The sequence below is a fragment of the Haliotis cracherodii genome, unplaced genomic scaffold, assembly GCF_022045235.1.
Source record: "Haliotis cracherodii isolate W230 unplaced genomic scaffold, xgHalCrac1.p SCAF_4, whole genome shotgun sequence".
Taxonomy (NCBI): Eukaryota; Metazoa; Mollusca; class Gastropoda; order Lepetellida; family Haliotidae; genus Haliotis; species Haliotis cracherodii.
This window is the reverse complement of record NW_027266297.1, coordinates 19,501,045-19,523,080: the sequence shown is the minus strand read 5'-3', so window position 1 is coordinate 19,523,080 and position 22,036 is coordinate 19,501,045. Positions and strand designations below refer to the sequence as shown.

Sequence of the window (22,036 nt, the reverse complement as noted above, 5' to 3'; positions counted from 1 at the left end):
AGAGTTGTCCGAGGAGACAACTCTGTCGTTTTTTCCTTATGGAAACAAGCGGCAGCGAGAACTTAGATCTGATTTTAATGAGATTGGGTTTCTAATGACAGACCCTATTGCTATTTTCATGTAGGCGGATCCATAAGTAAAGAAATCAAACCATTAATCGCTTTATTGAGTCTGAATCAGTGGGCTGAGAGCATAGTTTGTTTGTTTATTTGCTGTTTAACGCTGCACTCAGCAATATTCCAGCTACATGACAGAGGTCTGTAAATAATTGAGTCTGGACCAGACAATCCAGTGATTGACATCATGAGCATCAACCAAGTCATCACCCGATCCTGTTAGTTGCCTCTTACGACAAGCATAGTTGCCTTTTACAGCAAGCATGGGTTGCTGAATGCCTGTTCTACCCCGGGTCTTCACGGTCCATAAAGTACTGTATAAATATCATATCCTTTTTATGTAATATGACGAATTGCTTCTAGTTTGATCATAATTGCAACAAAGTAGTGTAGCGGGTCTACATAGTTGTGACCACAGGAACAACCTGGGCTGTCAGTTATGAATCTTTTGAATTCATGTCCATTTACAGAGTGAGCACAAGGGCCTTGCTCTGGAACATCAGTGTGTTCCAAGTAGTGGGGTGGTATGCCACACACATAACGAACAGTACACCAAAAGATAAAACACATGTTTATTTTTCAATTCTACAAACTGTACAGTTCAGTATAAAATAATCAATCAATTGTAAAATCAAGAGCACTACATTTTACTTTGAGCATTACAAAGATCAATGCAACTACAAAACATTTTTGAACCAATTTCTAAAGTTTTCATAAAAACTAAACTGTCAAACATTTTTTTCTCCACTTTTCATCATTCATAAAAAAATCCATTAATTTGGGGGCACTGATGGAATGTTATGCTGGTTCTTACATTATGTACAGATATAGCAATGACAGATAAACTGTCCAACCTGAAAATATTATGAATATCTGGACAAAACAGATTTCTGAGACAGGAAAAGTAAGTATTACCATCAGGTTTTCATGGGCTGTAATTCAGGACAAGTCGCTTGTATGATAGTATACGAGGTGTGAGACAGTGAGAACAGTCATCATGACTACCCAGACATATTTCTCCAGTACCTATTGTTCTGTGACCTCAATATTCTTGCACTGATGTGGCCAATGGATAGCAATTAAAGCACAATATGGTGCTAATGGTTTTCATGAATGAAAAACAATAATTTCTTGAATAATGTCAGTACAGTTATTTGGTACATAAAATGTAAATGTGCCTTTTTTTTCCTGAGGACATAGTTACATAGTTTTGTATTTTACTTTTGATCACAAATTTTAAAATATCAACATAATATTAAATAGTGATGGCACAAGTTGTAAAAATATATACAATGTTAATTTGTATGTACATGTGCAGTTTTGAGTGGTTTATTTGATATTGACGAATGTTGGTGCTGTTGCCACGCCGCAGTTGTTGTCTTTCTGAGCCATGAGGACATAGCCGTCGTTCCCCCAGTACGTGGACCATGAGTTCTTGATGAGCCAGTAGGCCTGGTTGTTCATCACACCATAACCCACAGCCAGGACAGAGTGATCCAGGGAATCAGGGTCGCTGCCTGCAAACACCAATACCATTAATAAGAACCTAATAATCTATTTTGTATAGTGCCGAGTTCTAGCCAGGCTGTTCACAGGCGCTTTACATTATTATTACCCCGATCAATGGGGTCATTCTCAGCTCCCTGGGGATCATACAACCCATGTTGCATCCTGGGCAAGGGAGGGGTCCAAAATATCAAAATCCTCTCTCAGATAATTTACTGCCTACAACATACTACATTTGCTTTTCAAAAATGGGGGAGGGGGGATCCAGGTCCACTGGATCTGCCTATGCTGGGTACCCATTCACTGCTAGGGGAACAGACACATGTTTTGAACGAAGTAACATGCCTATGGGAGACATTACTGGGTATGAATAGTGTCCTAAGCATCATGTTCCAAGTGTGGCTAAACTTGCATTCAGCATGTGATTTGAATGACACATCTCCCATACATTGCTTTGATAAATGGTTATGTGAAAATATGTTATGTTACCTAAACATGCTAAATAATTATCAAATTGATTTTTGTGGCATATTTTTTGGATATGGTAATTAGGATACAACAAAGAGAAATTGGTCCCTTTTCTACCCAGGAATCTCCTTTAAAGGTACAAGCATGAGTAAGGAGGATCTATTCTAAGCAGGAATCCTCAATGATAAATGAGCACCTATTCTACCCAGGAATCCACATTAGGGTACAAGCATGTGTAATGAGGACCTGTTCTACACGTGAACCCCCTTTAAGGGTACAAGCAGGAGTAATGAGGACCTGTTCTACACATGAACCCCCTTTAAGGGTACAGGCATATGTAATGAGGTCCTGTTCTACACATGAACCCCCTTTAAGGGTACAAGCAAATGTAATGAGGACCTGTTCTACACGTGAACCCCATTAAAGGGTACAAGCATATGTAATGAGGACCTGTTCTACACATGAACCCCCTTTAAGGGTAGAAGGAGTAATGAGGACATGGATACATGATAAAACTTACCACAAGCAGGTTCATAATAGACTCCATTAGCGTAGAAAGACAGGGACTTGTGGGAGGCATCAATGCTGACAGAGACTGGACCTTCATTGGCAATGGCCACTCTCAGTGCTTCTTGATCATAAGGTGTGACATTGACGTAGCCGGACAGCTGGACAACAGGTGACACTTTAGTGGCATGGCAGGTTCCATCAGCACCGAGGTAGGGGCCGTACTGCTCTTCCGAGGTGAGACCCCCTGTCTTCATGATGTACATGTAGGACCGGAAGTCCTCGCCCCCATCACAGGCATTGTTGCCCTCCCCCCAGGAACAGTCCATCAGCTCTTGCTGGGAAAGGCGCACCAGGTTGCCAGTCTGTGGGGACAGAGAAGGGGGTGAGTCACTGATAGAAGAAAAACAAGGGAGTCCTTGATGTTTAGTGTTATTCCAAAGTACCTCAATGGGGGACATCAAGAATGGTCCCCATGAATAGTACATGTAGATAACTGAAAATGCTCAGTGATGAGTCTTCCGCATAGTGAGTGAGTGAGTATGGTTTTACGCCGCTTTTAGCAATATTCCAGCAATATCACGGCGGGGGAGTCTTCCGCATAACAAGCCAACGCTTTGACCTGGGAACACAAACAATCTTCAGTTCTTACATTAGGTTTGTATCAAGGACTCTTTCTGTTCTTTCATAATACCTGACCCGTGAAGATTCTGGGGTAGAATAGGTCTTCAGCAACCCATGCTTGCCGTAATAGGTGACTATGCTTGTCGTAAAAGGCGACTAATGGGATTGGGTGGTCAGACTCGCTGACTTGGTTGATGCATGTCATCGATCCCAACTGCGTGGATCGATGCTCATGATATTAATCACTGGATTGTCTGGTCCAGACTCGATTATTTACAGACCGCCATCATATAGCTGGAATATTGTTGAGTGCGGCGTTAAACAACAAACCAACCAACCAATCATAATACCCAACATCGAAAAGAAAGAGTTTCTACACATAGATAGATCACATGTCTGTGCTTGCACTTGTACGGACTAATGCCGGTTTTACAGTTGCCACAAAATAAGATAGATACCCCACACAGACAGAGCAAGTGTACTGACTCCGAGCAGACCTTCTTTGTTTTATCCCTTTAATGCCGAGCACCTTGCAGCGTAACAAGCACCATATTTTAACATTTGTATTGCAAAATAATGCTATACAGTGTTGCATTGAATGAAATTCCAACTTGTCTGCTGACATTGTTGTGTTTGATGATCTAATGCCTAAATACCCAGAAAAACGTAATTTGATTTCTGTGGCCATTTTTCTAAATATTACAAAAAATCGAATATTAGTTGGCAATGACACATATGAGGTACTGGGAGACTTTTTTTTGCCCGTGTCTATACGAGTAGGCAAGTGAGGAAGTGAGGCAAGAGTTTCAGCAACACTGCAGTCAACTCAAAACAGGAAACACCAATGCAGGTTGTAACTTGGATTATCATATGGGCTTGACATATTTTCCTTGTAAAAATCATATTTCATAAAAAATATTCTAAACTAGTTGACATCAGACAGGATCATTCTCATCACGTAATAGGACAGATATTCAAAATGTTTGGTCGTGTAAAAGGAACTGAAGATGCATTGATTTGTAGTTTTCAAACTGATTATCTCCCCTTGACCATGGCTGAACCATCTCACAGTGCCCCTCACCTTCAGAAAGTTGGCACCTTCGATGGTGCCAGTTGTACCAAAACTCCAGCAGGAACCACAGACAGCCTGGTCTTTCACTGGGGTGACAGCACCTGAAGACAGAAGATGTTACATCATCATGTCAATAGTTCAACTGTGACCAGGTCAGTGGAGGTCATAGTCTGCATCAAAACCTTTTGTTTGCAGATGCTAAATCTGTGGGACTTATATATGAAACCTATGTCTCCACACCTACAAAGATATTCAGTTCTTCACCTTTAGTAAAACTCTCCAACAGTCATCAAAAATTGTACCAAAGTCTTAATTTTCATTCTTTTTTTGTCTTAATCCTGTTTCAACATATCTTTATGTCACCATATTTCTACATACAATTCCCCTAGCGACTATCTTTATTCTTATGTTCTGACAGTTACATAAATATATGTGAGACACCAAACGGTTAAGAATTAGTTCACCTAGCTTGACTAAATCTTAGTCCATATATTGTCGAATTGGTCTTAGGTCTGTGTCATATTTTTCTGAACCCCATCCTCATGCCCCCCTATAATAAAAGACCTGACCCTAACTAATGTGTTAAAATTTATAACTTACCAGTCCTTGTTTCAGCCCCTTAATGCTGAGTGCCAGACAGGGTAATAACAAGTACCATCTTTTAACTTCTTTTGGTATGACATGGCTTGGGATGAAACCCTTGACCTTACGCACTCCGGGTGGATGCTCTACCTCTGGACCACAGAGGTGATCCTCAAATATCAGCCATAGTGAAATACAGGAAGCAAAATCGTTTATCAAATGGCATGTCTCGTAACTGTTCCATGGCAACAGTTATTGGACCACCCTTTTAAAAGTTTCCCCTTCTTTGCGTCATGTGGTGACTCAGTACTTATAAATCTTTCCAACTTCTTACCAAACAGCCTCCAGTCCACCTGGTCGGGGACGTTCTTCAAGTTGTACTTGGTCTTGTCGAAGGGCAAGCCCCCGTGGTCGCCGTGGGTGTAGTGGTAGCCGTTCATCAGCTTCATCTCTTCATTGGTGCGATCGGCCATGTGGTTGACAGACAGGCGGTAGCTCAGGTTGTTTCGGTTCTTGGAGTAGATGAATCTGTAGACAGAATGCAGCATGTACTGTTGTTCTCTTGCCATAACTTGAATTTATCAACACATCTTGTGATTAAAGTTTACATATTTCTGATCAATTACAACAGATTAAGTTTGGTCAGCCCATTTGAAAAACATGATCGGTTCAGTCTTTTTAAACATTTCAGATTGTTCTTCCCCCATTTCCCTCTTCAGAGGCACCTATGGGCGAGTTGTCTTTAGTGCCGTATCTGGACTTTCATTCCAAGCCCCACATTAACCTGACTCATGATATAAATTAATCACTGCTCAAAGCAGCGTTGAAACCGAGCTCACTCACTCACATTCTCTCCAAAACTTAAAGAATTAAAGTGATGAAATACGTAACACATAAACTCATGCCTAAAGCAGCCCACCCACCTGACATTTTGTCTGAAGATATGTGTTCTCTGTGCATGTTCCTTGTCAGACACGTAGCTCCTCTTGTGCGTCTTCTTAAAGGTGTCAAACAGTAGATTTGTATGGCTGTCATCGTGGTGGATAAACTCCCTCATTGGGTTCATGTTGAGGTGATGACTAACTCCAGGCCCCGGGAACCCACCACAGGACAGATCTGCAGGGGAAGAGAAGCAGATACAGGACTTTACAATGAAGACTTTGTCAGTGGATAATTAGAATTGTTTGTTTGTTTGTTAGTTGTTTTACGCCGCATTTCAGTATTCCAGCTATATGACGACGGTCTGTAAATAATCGAGTCTGGACCAGACAATCCAGTGATTGACATCATGAGCATTGATCCACGCTATTGAGATACAATGACATGTGTGAACCAAGTCCGCGAGCCTGACCACCCAATCCCGTTAGTCACATCTTACAACAAGCATAGTCGCCTTTTATGGCAAGCATGGGTAGCTGAAGACCTATTCTACTCTGGATCTTTATGGGTACAATTAGAGCGAGCAAGTATGGTTTACGCCGCTTTTAGCAATATTCCAGCAATATCACGGCGGGGGATACCAGAAATGGGCTTCATACATTGTACCCATGTCGGGAATCGAACCCAGGTCTTCTGTGTGATGAGTGGGTACAATATGAAGTGCGAGATGCCTGTTAAAAGTGTCTTAATATTTCTCATTGCCATGTCCCCTTCACACATGCCATCACATGGGTTACCATGGTTACAGGAGTGAGTGAGGAAGTGGATATTGTGGCCAGAAGCCCATTATAAGTGTCTTCATATGTCTCATTGCCACGTCCCTCCTACACATGCCATCTCAAGGGTTACCATGGTTACAGGAATGAGCGGATGCTGTTTTAAGTTGTCAGCAATAATTCACCCATTTAATTACAACCTTTGAATAATCCAGTTTGGATCAGACAGAGCAGGTATACAGCAGAGGCACCAATACTTGCTGTCTGGATGATGACCCACAACAAGCCAGGTTACCAACATGGGGGTGAGTTTGGTTTAACATGTTCAACACTGATCTGAACAGTATTCCAGTAACATCATGGCATGGCAGTTTGCTTTGGAAGGGAAACCTGACGCAATGCAGGTCTCAGATGTTTACCACTTCAGTGAAATCGGTAAGCACTGGTATGGTTCTGACATAACCATAACTTAGGCAAAGCTGGATTTGAACCCATAATCATAGTGAGTGAGTGAGTATCGTTTTACGCCGCTTTTAGCAATATTCCAGCAATATCCCCGCAGGGATACCAGAAATGGGCTTCACACATTGTACCTATGTCGGGAATCGAAACCGGGTCTTCGGCTTGACGAGCAAACGCTTTAACCACTAGGCTACCCGACCGCCCCCATAATCATAGCTAACAGATGCAACTCCACACAGAGACCTTAGTAGTGGCTCCCTAGACGACTGGGCCACCTGTACCCACTGCTAATATGTACCCATCACGCAAGACCAAGATATTTAGCTTGACAATCTTCAAATGATCTAATGGCTACCCCAAGCCTACAAACAATGTGAAATAATACAAAAGAAATGGAAAATTTGGTTTGCAATATCCTACATTAAAACCTTTGCTCATGCAGATTGATAATATGTTATATCCTATTTGTGAAACAGTTAATGAACATTGAGGTACTCAACATCATCCTAAAGGTGAGTTGAGTTTTATGTTGCTTTGAACAGTATTCCAGTTATATCATGTTATATCATCATGATCATGGCATGTCAACTTCATTAGCGATGTAGGTCTCAGACGTTTACCACTTTGGTGAAACCCATGCACTAATATGGCGCTGACAAACCTAGAAACATAATCGGGGTGAACCATGATTCGAACCCACGACCATAGGTTTCTGGCATGCACAGGGGAAGCAACTCTGCACAGCAAATTGCAGCACCTTTGACGACCGTGTGGCGTAAGAGTAACTGATGTGCCTTATTCAAGTTCCCCTAACATCAAACTTACTCTTTGGTGTCTCGAACATAGTCTCCGATATAGCCATTCCACCTTTGTAAGTTTCATAGTCGAGGGAATATTTATCATAATGAGACCCCAGCAGAGTGTCATATCCCATCATTTCATATCTAACAGGGTATTTTGTTTTGCTGTCGGTGTACATCACATACACATTCTCCTTTGTGCCTACAACAGTCCGCTTTGTCCACAGGTCAAGCTGTAAACCGCTCATCATTTTAGTTTCGGAGAACTGAAAGAAAACAACGTCAAAAGTTACAGGCTGAAAGGACAGACAACTTGTTCTCATGCAATGTCAAATCGGTTTGAGCTGTGACTTTCTCTTTTCAGAGTAAACGGTGTATTTCTCATGGGCTTGTGAGTAAATGTGTTTCAAGCAATATTACCATGGTTACCATGGTTACAGCTAAAATAAAATACCAATTAAAAAAAATGATGACAGCTGTCGTACTCGATGTAATAAGGACTGTGCTCCTTCAAGTGCCCCCTTACAAACATCTAGACCCATGTAGCCTCTACGAAGACTGAAAATGTGTGCAACAGTCGCTATTTTTGTGTGCATATTACCAACTTATTACAAACAACTGCAGTGCAGATGGGGTATAGAAATGCCTTGTAACTATTACCGAAAAACTTTTGTTTCACGTACGTCAAAAATCAAACATAATTCATTGTGTGTGGTTATAAGCTAACAATCACCACTCCTTGTCAATTTTTTAAGATCCCATGGCACTTACTACAGTGAATATGGTACATAACATTGATTCATAATGATCAAATCAAGGCCAGGCAGTTGTCTATAGAAACGTTCCCCACTTTCAGGTATAATTAAACAGCCTGTTCAATCTTTATTTCACATACTGAAGAGGCCACAGGCCTATAGTACAATTTGAAGGATATACAATTTTATACCATTTATGTACATATCTCACCAAATCACCTCACGTCATTCCACCTCGCATCTCAATGCAGTCGCATAATTTCACACATACAGTACAATGCCATATCCTGTAATTTCATAATTTCTATTTTACCATATCACAACTTGTTATATCATACAACATATTCTATAACATCAAATCATATCGTATCATTATTATAAGATCATACTATATAGTATTATTTCATATACCATTATCATATCATAACATACCATACATACCATCGTACCATATATCACACCTACCCCGTATATTATATCACATTTCAACATGTCATATCATACAACACATTAGCAATTTCATGGCTTGTCCCATCATATCTTATCATGCCATGTCATTCCATGCCAATTTATTTCATATCAATCAATCAATATTTATTAAACACTGGAAGACCGCAAGCCATATAATATGTACACTAAAAAACAGTATTTACACAATTTCTATAATACACATAACATATTGCATCATATCCCCTCATGTATCATATCACACCACAACACTTATCATATCATATCACATCATGTCATGTCACATCATATCATTTCATATACATATAACTATACTAAACCATTTGTAATATCACGTCCCACAATATCATATGACAGCCTAGTAGTTTAATACCATTTCTAACTCTTTTGTTTGTAGTTTATTCAGATGGCAAATATCTATAAATATGTACCTAATGTATATACACAATAGTTTCCTAATACCAAGCAGCTAAGATTATTCTTTCATAAGGTTCTGTCGGTATAAAGAGGCATAATATATGTACATGGAAACATTTTGTAAGATACTTCCATGAAACAGCCATGAAACCATCCAATCCTCACTTTAGTGGTCCCTTTGACACAAACATAGGGCAACAATAGGGCAACAGGGTCTGGCTACATAACAGTAAACATAATTTCCTGCAACATCTGTTTAAGATATCTGTTGGCTCCTAAAAACTTAAGTTTGGCTCCTCAAATATTCATGTTAGCAGCTGCTTGGCTCCCTAACACACAAAAAAACTTAGACTAGAGAGCTGTTTATTTTGAATCAGACACCTTGCTTGAAGAGACATGTGGGAATCAATTCAGAAAGCGTTAATATTTCTATGTCAGAAAATAATCAGAGGTAAAAATGGTAAACATGGTACAGGTAGAAGTGTCCTTTACCATGTCTATTGTAACTCCTAAGTCGAGTACACCACTGAACAGTGCCAAATGAATCGTAAAAATGTTAATCTTGTACAAACATAGGAAGAGTGTTAATCGTCCAGCAGCAATGTGGGTAAATGGTAAGCTTGTCAGGGGGGGCTTTGTGTGGGTTTACCTTGAATCCTGTGAGATCTGGCAGAATTGACTGTACTGTAGTGACAGTGTCATTGGTGCCATTAGTCTGGAAGCACGTCTCTGTATTTACAGTGTAGTTGGACATTGGCGCCAGCTTGTAAGTAATGCCATACTTTCCCACATCAGCTCTCAGGATTGTGACAACACTACCTGAAATAGGGATAAGAAGTAGGGCTGGCTAAAAAAACATCAATAATTGGAATTATTGTCGATGGAAAGAAATATTAACGATAATCGATACGAAAATTGTCATTGATAATATCTAACATAAATTGTTGTGATGAAATTAACGTTTTAGGTTACCTAAGCAGATTTGTTTTTGTCCATTGCCAAAGACGAAAACCAACTGATTTTGTTAAACTTAAATGTCCACAAAGTAATCCATGGGTATTATGACATCTTTAGCAGTTTTCGAGCAATATAACGGTGGTGGTCATCAGAAATGGGCTTCACACACTGTACCCATGTGGGGAATCAAACTCAAGCCTTCAGTGTGACAGGCAAACACATTAACCACTTAGCTACCCCACCACCCTAGCTCTGACTTAGAAATCAGGGTGCAACTGTGGTAAATATTGCATTGTTATATTAACAGGTTGGTATGCAATAACAAAGAATTATTCTGAATTTGTGCTCAACTTATAGTACATTTTGCATATCTAGTGTCTATCATAATATGACATATGACCTAATATTGACCTGTTTTTACATAGACGTTATCACTGAATCACCAACAGTATTTGTTTTCTGTATATAAAAAATTGAGAAAGTTATCTTTTAGGCATCACATATAGATAACGAGTGTGTATTGACTGGCACTAGGTGCACTATTATAAGCATGTATAACCCGTGAAGATCCGGGGTAGAATAGGTCTTCAGAAACCCATTCTTCACGCAAAAGACTTGGTTGTCATTGTATAACAATTGCGTGGATCGATGCTCATGATGTCAATCACTGGATTGTCTGGGTTCAGACTCGATTATTTGCAGATCACCGTCATATAGCTGGAATATTGTTGAGTCCAGCGTTAAACAACAAACAAACCCCTAGATTGACACCAAATCCAGCACACAATTCCATCATTAAGGTTTGTTTGGTTTGTTGTTTTTACGCCGCACTCAACAATATTCCAGCTATATGACGGAGGTCTGTAAATAATCAAGTCTGGACCAGACAATCCAGTGATTAATGTCATGAGCATTGATCCACACCATTGGGATCCATGACATGCATCAACCAAGTCAGCGAGCCTGACCATCCGATCCCGTTAGTTGCCTTTTACGACAAGCATAGTCACCTTTTACGGCAAGCATGGGTTGCTGAGGACCTATTCTACCCCTGGAATCTTCACAGGTCCATCATTAAGGACTGAATGAATGTTGTTTTAGGCTGTGGTCAGCCACTCTATAGTGGTATCACTATAGCCTGTAAACAAGCCTGGATACAACAAACTAGTGGCTGACGCCACGAACAACAACCCCCTGTCCAGGTGTGATGCCAAATAAATAGCCAGGGCTAAAACTTTAACTACCTGAGCCATTGTCCCTGTGCACTTTAGATAATCATTAACTGTAAGATAACTATATACTATATGTATTCAACACAAGTTAACAAACACCCACAATAGGAAGGCTGTGTGTTGCAATATACGTCAGCCCTGATTAACTATAGTCATGTGAAAAAAATGGGTGTCCCTTTACTTCTTTTGAGTATTTATTAGTATATATCATAAAGATTGAGTTAGGAAACAAAGTAGAGTTTGAATGACTTGAAGCCAAACACAGAACTTTAGCATCTTATCATTAACACATTTCCCACAGAAGAAGCTTTCTCAGATAAATTTTCAACAAATAGCCTTCTTCCACTATTTACAATCCTATCAGGCAGATGATGCACACTGGAGTGACGACAACCGCATTAGTTCACCCCGCGGCTGTGTAAGTACCAGGATGTACATGATTCATATATCTGTCACATCCTGTTCAACAACAGACAGGCAGGTCATCACAACAATACTGTCTACCATGCAAGACAGATGTGTCCTGACACGAGGTAGTCAACAGAGGCAAGATCTGAACCAGCACCACCTCCCCATCATAGTGCAATGCAGGGATTGATCACGACAATCTCCGGGGCCAATTTCAGGCCTAGACATACCATGTTATTTGCAGGAAATGTTGTAAAACAACAAAAAAAGTATTTTTTGGTTTCACCATAGCTTTTATCACCATAGCTTTTATCGCCACAGTTAATACAGACAAACCAGTCAATGCCATGTTTAAAGATAGCAAAAAAAACCAACCTGGACCAATAGACAAGAACTTTGGATGAGCTCAATATGTGTTGAAATAAGAAACAGTTAAACACATAATTGGATTTGTTCCTAGACTAGTGCCAGTCTCCTATATGACATACCTCCATAGTAGTCGATCCTGCTTCTGTTATTCTTGCTGTCAAAGTAGGCTGTGAAGGGCTCATTGATTTCAGCATACGGCAGTCGGAGGATGCCATTAACGATATAGGTGGAGTCGAATGTAGGTGGAGTGGCTTTCACATGGGCGGAGGCACAGAGGCCTAGGTATAACACAAACACATATGCAATAATATCATCACATCCAAACATGTCAGCAGCAATAATAGAATATGCTAAATCTCAAACATAAAAATGTTGTGGTTTGTATTACCTGGTCAACACAATACTTAGCTTCTGCCTGTTCTACATGTTCTATGGATGACTGAGAGTATAAAAAAACACAGAATAAAAATATCAGACCTGCAACATATTGGAGCATGTGGAGGTTTTGCGGGTAAGAGATCCAGATAAGTGAGTGAGTGAGTGAGTTGGGTTCAACGCCGCTTTTAACATTATTCCAGTTATATCACGGCGTGTCAGCTTAATGTGGGAGGAAAGCCCGAAGTGATGCAGGTCTCAGACGTATACCAATTCTGTGAAACCCACAAGCACAGGTATGGTGCTGACAAACCTAGAAACATAATCAGGGCGAACCGGGATTCGAACCCCCAATCATAGGTTTCTGGCATGCCCAAGGGGTGCAACTCTGCACAGTGAATCATGGCGCCTTAGACAACTGGGCCACCTGTGCCCCCAGACCCAGATATGCTGTGTATAATATGCAAAATGAATCACCATTATCCAATTAATTATATTGCTTCCGTACAAATGCACATAAAATACTAAAAAAACAATAGTATAACAACCCTGTGCATAATTACTCCCATGCAGTCTTTCCAGCTTGAATATCTGCGTCTCCACAGATCTGCACAGCCTACATTAACTCTACTGCAGTGAATAGTGAACAAAGGCTCAGTCATCATAAAGCATCTTCCCAAGGCAAGGGTGTCCACAAGCCTGTGTCAAAGCCTAGTTTCTGGAAACAAGACATTGATAAAAAGGCTGGTGGACACTCCTGCCTCGGGAAGATGTCGTAACGTAGATGTGTACATCGCTGTTGTGAGCCAATGTGACATGTGACACACTTGGGGCAGCACATGAAGACATGCAAACTAGAGCCCTGCATTCTAAGCACTACCGATTAGTAAACAAATACCCCAGCGACTTGACCTAAGGGAGTAAAAATAAATTGAAAAACCTAAAATATAACAATCAATACCCAATATGAATGCATCTTCTCAAGGCAAGGGAGTTAGTTAACTGACCATAAAAGTCCAGTTTTCACCCTTGCTAAACTCGGCTGGAATTCCGGAAATTCATTTTGGCTAGTTTAATGAGTCCATGCATAGTCCAATCAAAATCATGTACAAATTAGACATCCAGGCTGTGAGCCTGATGGATTTCAACAAGTAGATTTAGGTTGACTGCTGGATTTGAAAAGCATGCGTACCGTCAACAGATATTTTTTTCAAATCTTTTCATGTTTTTAATTAAGGGGCTCAGTTGATTGAATTCACTTCGCGAGGTAAGATCCATTTTATAACAATATAGATCTTGATTGTTGATCAGATCTTCCTGACAGGGATCCGCCATTTTGTTTGAAGCAAGTGCAAGTGATATGAGAGGTGAAATCTGATTGATCAGTTGGAGGGACATAGACAATGAGTTCACACAGTAGAAGACAGTGTTACATGATACAATCTCATTAAAATCAGAATTAGTTCTCGCTAAACAAAGATCTGAGGACATCCCATTACGGGTCACGTCAGAACGACCTTTCACGAACTTTGACAGACTACTGAAACAACTAACAAGAAGTTGACATCAGCCAAATAAAAAGCATCTTTCTCGAGCATTACACTGCAATCGTTTCAACTTGTCAACTTCCACCTCAGACTATGCTTGAAATATATGTTGACACAGTTCTCGATTAAAATTTTGAAAACTGAACAAACGAACATTCCGGTATGTCCAAGATATGGTTCCGATTGCTTGGCAGCGCTTCCCAGGTATTGTGCAACGCCTCCTCTGTTCGCATGTTTATCCCACGGAAGCAAGAGATAGACAATAAATTTGATTGAATCAGTCGTACGGACCTTAACTGTCATTCTGAATACCCCATGTACCCCATAACATTTTTGAGGTTGCATGATTAGAAAACACATTCCGACTGTCACTTTCCTGATCTGGTAAGCGACGCTTTGATTGGTCGGATGAAAGGTCGTTCTGATGTGACCCCTAATTTGATGTCCTCAGATATTTGTTTAGCCATGGCAAGAACTAAGGTCTGATTTTAATGAGATTGTACATAATCCTGACTGAAACCTATACTGTGATAATGGGATGGTTGTTAATGATGCATACTGCTTTGATACTGTAACTATGGGAACACAAGCATATTGCACAACTACTTCAATGTTAAATCACTCATTGACTGCTGGCAGTTTTAGACATTAGTATCCACAGAGCTAGTGAGAGTAGAGGGCCACCCTGAACATGTCATATTCCCGAGGCAAGGGAGTTAACTGACAACAAAGCAATAGTTAAGCTAGAAACCATAGTTTAGAATAATATGTGAGTGAAAGCCCAACACCTGCTTCAAATTTAACCACAACCTTAAGCCAGAGACCATATATACCAATGGGTATATATGGTGTCTGCCTAACACTGAATACAAATATGTGCAATTTTGCTTGTACTGTTCCATATCGTATTTAGTAGATATTGCATAAATGATTTTTTAATACTTGCTATGATTATTTTTTAAATATTCGCGAGATGCGTAAGGGAATGAAGTTTTACCAAGCTGCAAATCATACGTGAATGTACAATATGCCCCCAATTTTCATGACACAGAATGGGGATAAACACGGTCGCAAAACGTATCTGAAAACTCCACTCAAAGATGCGAAAATGACCCACCCCCATTGGCCTGGGGTTGTATAATTCGAATAGCATATACATGATATAGATCTATATATCCTCAATTATATAATTGTCACTCTCGCGTACAATTTAGGTTTTAAACTAATTCTTCCAAATGGTCTAGATTTCTGTAACATAATTCTAAATATCACCACTACCAAGCAACAAATGCAGCTAAAGAAACTGTACAAAATCTATATTACCTGCGACTGCCAAAACGATCACAACCTGCAAGCTGCTCGCCATGTTGTTGAGTGAAGTCACATGACTAGTCACGAGGCCTTGGCGTTCTCGTCATGTGATGAGGATTGCTCACATGCCGTGGGCAATCTGAAAGGCTTGACGACTGTAATCAAATACACACAATGCTATATATCAGTGTAAATGTTTAAAATCACATATGTGAAACCGAAACCGTTTAGGACAGGAAACAAAGAAGTCTTATATGTGCGCGCGCGGAAATGCATTGTTTTAAAAGAGAACATATACACGAGGCTTGTTCACAGGGCCTGTCCTCATTTCGCCTACACATTTATCAAAACAAATTTACAGCTGACTGCACATAAGTCAAGTGCTGTGTTACCTCTAAAATAATGAACTGACCCAAAAGAAGGTTAAACAGACAAGACAATCTTGAAGCTTCATACATTGTTTAATAGCTCATATTTACATTATGCAGTAATAATCATAATGACTCATGATTACTGTAGCTTTAGTACATATCCAACGGCATCAAGAAATTGCATTACAGTTTTTCTTCCACTAAGTAGCTCTGTCTTAAGTCTTTCAATTCTTTGGTCCCTTTGTCTGTCAACACGAGCTCGGGGTCTGCATGATCCTCCAAGATCAATTTGTTTCCTGGAGCGTCTGTCTGGCTTTTCAATCTTCTTGATCTCCTTCAAGTAATGATAGATGTTAGGGAGAGATCGGGGCATTCTCTTTTTCAGTCTCAGTGGAACCTTTTCACATGGTTGTTGGATCGGGGACCGGTGTTGTCGTGCTGGTTCCAAATATGGCAGGGGAATCTAGCGTCGTCATCTACCCATGTGCTGGTGACATAGTCGTTAAAATCACCAATCTGTTGATCATCAGGTCCTTGCTCCATCACCTCAACCCATGCATACTGTACCTGGTCAAGTGGGAGAAGTGGCAGGGCTGCGGCACGTCGAACATGGTACTGAATTGCTGGATTGTTCGTGTATTCTCGTACAAGACCTCTCTCAACTACCTGACGCCACAAAGCTTGTGAATAGTGAAACAGACAACCCCTAACATAACTATCAGGAAAAAACTCTGCAATGGCAGTTATGACTGCTGACTCGTAATCAGTCTGAAACACCTCTGGAGAAAGTTCAGTACCAGTTCTGGTTCCTACTGTGTCCTTCAACAACCTAAGTAGTCTAACATATGTCTGTTTGGTCTTGTTAGGAAGCAACGAAAAAGCAACAGGATACATTTTACCATTTACAAGACAATGAATAATATACACTTGGAGCCACAAGCTAGGACAAAAAAGTACCAGTTCTGCGTTGTATATCTGCTGTACAGGAGAAATGTCGGTCTGGACACGCTGCTTGAGTCGACCAATGAGTCTATGCCGCTTGGATTAGATTAGAGCTTGGATTAGTTAACTGCCTGAGATGGACAATGCCCATTCATATAATAGGGGGGCATTGCCTGCGTAAAATTTAGCTAAGACAAACACGAGATAGAACCATTTGTCATATCATACATGTATGTGGGTGGTTCTACCAAAAGTGGCAATATTGACACACGCTTTCATCACAAATTGAGTCAATAAATGTATTTGTTTAGCATGATAGTTGTAACCTATGTTAATTTGTGTTTATAAAGACAAACTCAGCTGTGAACTTTGCTCAATATTAATTTATACAAACATGAAGAACATAAGAAATCAATATCAAATATCATTACCACAACATATATAACTAATACCATAAATCGTAAATTAGTTGGACTTAATCTCAGAATTATTTCTGCACACACTGTAAGTTGCAATCCGGTCATTTAAAGTGTGTTGATTATATATTCTAACCAAAGAGGACACAAATATGAATAACTCACAAAAGTTATACTGTACATGCTTCTAAAGTGTTTGTTTTATATATAATACATATATAAATATGTTTAAAACAAAATGAACTTTGCACTAATAATATCCAAAATGAGCAACAGAATCAACACGAACTTGAAATTATTGTTGCATTATCCTGCATTTATATAGACAAATAAGAGAGACTTGCAAGTATGCTGTGGTAATGGGATCGTTTTGGTAATGACAACACAGTAATGGTAATGAGAACACTGTTCCAAATAACCTTCAGTTTTCATTTAACATGTAGATTGAACATTACCACTGGTTTCAGACCCGTGAAGATGCGGGGTAGAATAAGTGTTCAGCAACCCATGCTTGTCGTAAGCAGCGACTATGACGGGATCGGGTGGTATGGCTCGCTGACTTGGTTGATGCATGTCATCGATTCCAATTGCGTGGATCGATGCTCATGATATCAATCACAGGATTGTCTGGTCCAGGCTCGATGATTTACAGACCGCCGTCATATAGCTTGAGTGCGGCGTCAAACAAACATACAAACAAGGGTTTCAGGTAACCCAAACCTGTATCATTATTTAGTTTTCACTGTAAATATAGACACCATATTTTTATATAATGTGATTTGTCTAATAATTTGTCGCCCCCCCCCCCCCCTCTCTCTCTCTCTCTCTCTCTCTCTCTCTCTCTCTCTCTCTCTCAATAAAATAGGTTTTATCATCTGTGCTTACTGACATTGAAACACGTCCTATTGTTATCACATGGATATTACCCAGGTGCAGTCACCGTGTTCGTTCTATATATTGACGCCCGGTAAACTGCGGCCCGTTTTTTTTTCAAGTTATACACTCGTGTTCCAAAAGTTAATCTACACTCTACAAGCCTGGTTCCCCGGGTACACGGCTTTCTCCGTTATTTCAGTGTGACACAGGTCTTTTTCACATCTGCTGTTTGGCACGGGTGGCCCAGTCGTCTAAGGCGCAGCGATTCGCTGTGCAGAGTTGCATTCCTTGGGTCGCCCCCAAAACCTATGATTGTGGGTTCGAATCCCGGTTCACCCCGATTATGTTTCTAGGTTTGTCAGCACCATACCGTGGCTCGTGGGTTCACCGAAGTGGTAAACGCCTGAGACCTGCATCACTTCGGGCTTTCCTAACACATTAAGCTGACACGCCGTCATATAACTGGAATAATGTTAAAAGCGGCGTTAAACTTGACTCACTCACTTCATTGTATAAGACGGAATGAAATGCGATACATGTAACTTTTGTTTGATGTATACTTTAATCTAGGTCAAATATTTTATGAGGTGGCATTGCGATGAAATGCTAAACCGTAAACACGGCCCCGTCCCACAATTCGCAAGTTGACGACGCGCATAGGGAGCCGGGAACCAGCTTAAGGGGCATTCACACGGTACAACTAGTGGTATACAACTTGTTGTATGCAATTAGTTGCACAACCCAAAGTTGTATACAACTCGGCATGCACACGGCGGCGAGTGGTGACACTTAGGATACCGAAAAACAGAAGTTACCGACGTGAATCGGAATCGCCATTTTTGTTTACAAATTGACGTGTAAATGTCACGTGATTTTCATATGCGTTTTGATTGGCTGCGTTCATACAACTTGTCGCATGAAAATAGAGCATGTCCTATTTCGTACAACTCGCGTCCAACAAGTTGCATACGTCAAAAGTTGGACCGACTTGCCCGTTCACACGATGCAATGTGTTGCATGCAACAAATTGTATACAACTAGTTGTACAGTGTGAATGCCCCTTTACTTAAGCCTTCGCCGATCTATGACGTCACGTGTCTATGACGTCATTATATTGTCGCTTCCGAGCAGAGGTTCAACATTGCGCACACGGACTCGAATATTTAATGGCATTGTTCAAGGGGATAAATCAGAGACGTAATCGTAAGTATGCACCGATCGTGTTCCTTTCACTAGAAGTTTCTAGGGACATCACGTCGAACTCTTAATTAAAGCCATGCAGCTAATGAAACCAATGTTATTGACAGCTGTACTGCCCCGTTTTAACCTTTGTAATCAGTCCAGCAGTCTGCGGTCTAGTTGTTGCAGTATTCGCCCTGATGTTATCTTGTAATGCCCCGATAACAGGTTACCTTTGTCGTTATCAGTAACAGACGACCTTGAGGATGCACTAACCTATTGAATCTGAATATACAATGACCGACCTTCCATACATGGCTGCACATAAATGTGTGTACTGGCATGGATGTTATATTACAATTTGTTGACGTAGGCATTTATTTGTATCGATGTATTCACAGTTGATCAAAGAACGAACGCAACAAACTGATCGTGTAGTTATGCTTGGGCGCACAAGTATATTAGAACATAAACATGCAAGAGACACATTAAGTTGTGTGACATACTCCCAAAAGACTTTGGTTGATGGATGTCATCGATCCCACTTGGGTGGATCGATGCTCATGTTATTAATCACAGGATTGTCTGGTCCAGACTCGATTATTTACAGACATCGCCGTCGTATAGCTGGAATATTGCTTAGTATGGCGTTAAACAACAAACAAAAGCTACTACTACCACTACTACTGCTACTACTCTACTCCTTCTACTACTACTTATACCACTACTACTTCTTCTTCTTCTACTACTACTACTAGTACTACTACTACTACTACTACTACTACTACTCTACTTCTACTACTACTACTACTACTCCTTCTAATACTACTACTGCTGTTACTACCACCACCAGTACTACTATTGCTACTACTACTACTACTACTACTACTACTACTACTACTACTACTACTATTACTACTACTACTGCGGCTACTACTACTACTACTTCTACTACTACTACTACTACTCTACTACTTCTAAAACTACTACTGCTGTTACTGCCACCAGTACTACTACTACTATTACTGCTACTACTACTACTACTACTACTACTACTACTACTACTTCTACTGCTACTACTACTACTACTACTACTACTACTTCTACTACTACTACTACTACTACTACTACTACTGCTACTGCTACTACTACAACTACTACTACTACTGCGGCTACTACTACTACTACTACTACTACTACTACTACTACTACTGCGTCTACTACCCCCACCGCTACTACTATCCCAGATTTATTCTAATTACGTTACTTGGTTTGTCGGCGCCATTTCCGTAGTCGTGGTTTCAAGTAAGACCCACACTGCTTCGGGATTTCCCCCTTATGGGGAAATAGCACGAGTTATGCCGTGAGATAACTATGGAGTATAGCGTGGGCCATAATCAAAAGGTCTAAAAGTGAAGTGTGACGAACCCCTGCATTTCTTCATTCCAGATGTTGACTGCGATAGAGACTCAGCATCGCCGGGCTAAACTCAACCGGAAGACAACGAGCACTCTGAGCGTCACCTCTCAATCTGAACTTGATAATAATAATAGCGCCCAAAACAAAAACAAAATAAAAATAAAAACCCCAATCCAGCCTAAGGCAGTCCCTGCGAAAAAGTCAGGGAGCGCAAAACAAGAAGTCGCAAAAGACGAGAAGAAGAAGCCAAAGAAAGAAAAGAAGAAATTTGGAAAATTCTCTGTATCACTCCCTTCGGGTGTGCCCAAAATCATCAAAATCAAGGGGCCAGGCCTTGGCCACAAAAAGAAGGAGAACTTGAATAAGAAACCCCAGGTTAAACCAGCTGAGCCCTTCATCGAAGTCATAGGAAAAGAGGAAGTTGTTGTCAACAGGGTTCATCTCTATGACGAAGAGGCAGAGAAGAACATTCAGTTGAAATCGCCGGGTCCAAAAACACCCGAAAACTATGGCCGCAGTGTGGAGTTTTACAGGCATATCAACGAAGCGCGAGCCACCTATGTTGGAGCTGCCGCTCGGTGTGGGATCCAGCTGCTGACGGGGCGAGTAGTCGGGGACATTGATGATTGGGAGAAGTACTGTAGTGAGAAGAAAGAGAGGGAGATACAGTGGAGGAGAGAATGCCGGGAACGCGACAATGCGCGGGAAAAGGAGAGCAGGAAGGTCGATGAGGGGAAGGGCACCTGCTGCTTTGCTGTGGGAAGGTGTGGACAGTGGGTGAAGGCACAGTTTAAAGATATCTTCCCCTGCTGTCTACCCGAGTGAGGGTGTGGTGGGGTGGGGTGGGGTGGAGTGTGTGGACCACCCATGTGTTGGGAGGGCCTTGTGTCAAGTGTGTGGAACATTCTGATGTCCAATGCTGGGAGAGCCTTGTGTCAAGTGTGTGGAACATTCTGATGTCCAATGCTGGGAGAGCCTTGTGTCAAGTGTGTGGAACATTCTGATGTCCAATGGCTGGGAGAGCCTTGTGTCAAGTGTGTGGAACATTCTGAAGTCCAATGGCTGGGAGAGCCTTGTGTCAAGTGTGTGGAACATTCTGATGTCCAATGGCTGGGAGAGCCTTGTGTCAAGTGTGTGGAACATTCTGATGTCCAATGCTGGGAGAGCCTTGTGTCAAGTGTGTGGAACATTCTGATGTCCAA

The 22,036-nt window shown here is 40.9% G+C and overlaps 2 protein-coding genes across 2 annotated transcripts; one reads left to right on the top strand and one right to left on the bottom strand.

Moving 5' to 3' along the window:
- Positions 1-674: 674 nt before the first annotated feature.
- LOC139479046 (digestive cysteine proteinase 1-like) lies at positions 675-15,737 on the bottom strand. Its single transcript, XM_071261792.1, has 9 exons — positions 15,644-15,737; positions 12,518-12,676; positions 10,082-10,251; positions 7,818-8,058; positions 5,799-5,991; positions 5,210-5,403; positions 4,303-4,394; positions 2,611-2,962; positions 675-1,633 (listed from the first exon to the last, which is right to left on the bottom strand). The coding sequence occupies exons 1-9, from the start codon at positions 15,684-15,686 to the stop codon at positions 1,446-1,448; spliced, it is 1,632 nt and encodes a 543-aa protein (XP_071117893.1). The 5' UTR covers positions 15,687-15,737; the 3' UTR covers positions 675-1,445.
- Positions 15,738-19,366: 3,629 nt separating this feature from the next.
- Positions 19,367-21,659, top strand: LOC139479309 (uncharacterized). The gene is made up of 2 exons (XM_071262171.1): positions 19,367-19,439; positions 20,865-21,659. The coding sequence occupies exon 2, from the start codon at positions 20,865-20,867 to the stop codon at positions 21,657-21,659; it is 795 nt and encodes a 264-aa protein (XP_071118272.1). The 5' UTR covers positions 19,367-19,439.
- The last annotated feature ends 377 nt before the right edge of the window (positions 21,660-22,036 follow it).